Genomic DNA, 2,305 nt, shown 5'->3' with positions numbered 1-2,305 from the left:
TGATGTAGCCAATGGTGCAGTCGTCGGGCAGGCGGATCTTCTCCGCTGTGCTCATGAAGTGGCCCCCACTGCGGGGAGACAGAGAAGAGCTGCAGAGGAGCAAAGCCTAGGGGGGATGTGGGTACCCCATGGGGTCTGGGCTTGGCCAGTGGGTGCCCAGCTCTAGCTTTAATTAAAAGTCAATTAGACTTGGGGGAACTGAGGTCCTTCCCAGCTTGAAGTCCCCTGCAGAAACCCCCAGCAAAGCAAAGAGAGCAAGGTGGTAGGACACGGTCCAACGTCCATCCCCAAAGATGTTGTCGCCGCTCTGTGCCCCACTGGGACCACGACGAGTCCCCACGGGAGAGCAATGCCAACACTCTTACCTGGCCCACGGGCTCATCTTCAGCGCGAGCCCCCGGCTGATACAAAACCCCGCTCCGCCCGTGGCAAACCAGAAATGCACAGGGTGCTACAAGAGAGGGGAAGCAACGGCAGTGAGACCTTCTCCCGCCGACCGGGGAGCAAACCCCAGCCCAAATTAAGCCAGCCCCAACCTCCCACCGCCCCCTCACCATCTTGTTCTCGCTGATCCTCTCCGTAGCCTGGATGGGCCGGTCCAGGCTGGGCTTCCCAATGTAGATGTCCTGCGTGTGGGGGTAGCTGGAGAGCAGCTTCACCAGCGTCCGCACGTTCACGTAATTGTCATCGTCCACATGGCAGAACCACCTGCGGTGGCAGCAGTGTCACGCCGGGCCAGGGCAGCTCCCCAGACCCCGTGCTGAGATACGGCCCAAAAATACAAACGGCCTCTGCCTACTCCGTCCCCTCCCTTGCAGCCCCACCGTCCCCCACGGCAGCCCTGGGCACTACTTACTTTCTGCCAGACTCGATGAACTTGTCGTACTCCACCGCCATCTTGCAGGACAGGGCCTGGCGGCTGTGGGCGGCCGAGCAGTTGGTGTTGATGACGTTTCCTGCGGGAAGAGACGGGGGTCAAAGCCCGGTGCCGGGGTATCCCATACGTCCCATCGAACAGCAATGCTTCACCACGCACATTCCAGGGGCACCAGGGGGATGGAAACCCCACGGATGTCCCTGATGCTCGGTGGCCTCCATGCCACATCATTTTGGGCAAAGAACGGATTTTTGGGGGAATGGCTTTTGGACCCACATGAGACAAGGGAAGGGATGAGCAAGGGATGTGGATGCAGCAGATGCACCAGGGTTGATGCACAGGTATCCCATGTGCTATGCATGACGCCACCCGACATCACCTCGCCCATCCCGGGGCCATGTACCAGCCACCCCAGGAGCGAGGGGGTGTCCGTGAGCTGGCTTCTCCACCCAGGACATGATAGCCAAAATCCTGCCCTATTCCCGCTGCCTTTTCCTGCAGCAGCCACCTGTTATTTGCTTGCCCAGCTCAAAGGCAATTGCTTCCCAGCCTGAAAAGGAGCCATTTGCATGGGGAGAATAGACCGAGCTGACCCTGGCCCCGGGGAGCGGCTGCCAGGGAAATGCTCCCATGAAACCCTGGCTGCGTTGCCCATCAATCCCAGTTCGCCCCAGGAACAAACTGGTGCAAAGGCACCCCACCCTGTTGGCGTGCGCCCCAGCAGCCTGATGCAGGAGATGGGCTGCTGCTGACTGGGAAGGGTCCCCAGGCTGCGCTCCCGGGCAGAAGGTGCTTTAGGCACCATCAGTGAAACAAATTGTCTCATTCTCAAGCCAGGTCCCTGTGGCGAGGGCTCCTGAGATTGGTGTCTAACCGGTGGCATTCTGACCGTTTTTTCGGAGTTCCCAGGGCAGGCTCCACATCAGCCGTGCTCCCCAGGTGGGGGTTCCTCAGGGGACCTGGCCAGGTCACACATGCAAAGGGGCAAGGGCCACAGACTCACGTGCTTGCTTCTTGAGGTCCTCATCCTCCCCGTCTGTGAAGATGAAGGTCTGAAAGAGAAGACAAGGCACCTCTGAGGACTGAGGAGTTGAGGCCACATGGTTCTGGACACCACCCAGCACAGCTGGGCAGCACTGGGGCTTGGTCCCGCTGGGGCGCTGGTGGTGACTTCTTCCTCCTTGCTAAAACCCAAAGCAGCACCAGAGAGCCAGGCAAACCCACGATCCTCCCCGTCTGTGAAGATGAAGGTCTGAAAGAGAAGACAAGGCACCTCTGAGGACTGAGGAGTTGAGGCCACATGGTTCTGGACACCACCCAGCACAGCTGGGCAGCACTGGGGCTTGGTCCCGCTGGGGCGCTGGTGGTGACTTCTTCCTCCTTGCTAAAACCCAAAGCAGCACCAGAGAGCCAGGCAAACCCACGACA

The 2,305-nt window shown here is 59.9% G+C and overlaps 1 protein-coding gene across 1 annotated transcript in view; it reads right to left on the bottom strand.

Annotated features, from left to right (window-relative positions):
- LFNG (LFNG O-fucosylpeptide 3-beta-N-acetylglucosaminyltransferase) overlaps window positions 1–1,929 on the bottom strand; it is a gene marked incomplete at its 5' end in the record, with an annotated part of 3,188 nt that extends 1,259 nt beyond the window's left edge. Inside the window, 5 exons of the mRNA XM_009584453.1 lie at window positions 2–68; window positions 366–451; window positions 555–708; window positions 857–956; window positions 1,881–1,929. Of these exons, the coding sequence (XP_009582748.1) occupies window positions 2–68; window positions 366–451; window positions 555–708; window positions 857–956; window positions 1,881–1,929 (456 nt within the window). The remainder of the gene's footprint in view (window position 1; window positions 69–365; window positions 452–554; window positions 709–856; window positions 957–1,880) is intronic.
- Window positions 1,930–2,305: the final 376 nt, after the last annotated feature.

Source organism: Fulmarus glacialis, unplaced genomic scaffold (genome assembly GCF_000690835.1).
Source record: "Fulmarus glacialis isolate BGI_N327 unplaced genomic scaffold, ASM69083v1 scaffold30450, whole genome shotgun sequence".
Lineage (NCBI taxonomy): Eukaryota > Metazoa > Chordata > Aves > Procellariiformes > Procellariidae > Fulmarus > Fulmarus glacialis.
Note: the sequence above shows the minus strand (reverse complement) of the source record. Positions and strands in the feature narration are given on the sequence as shown.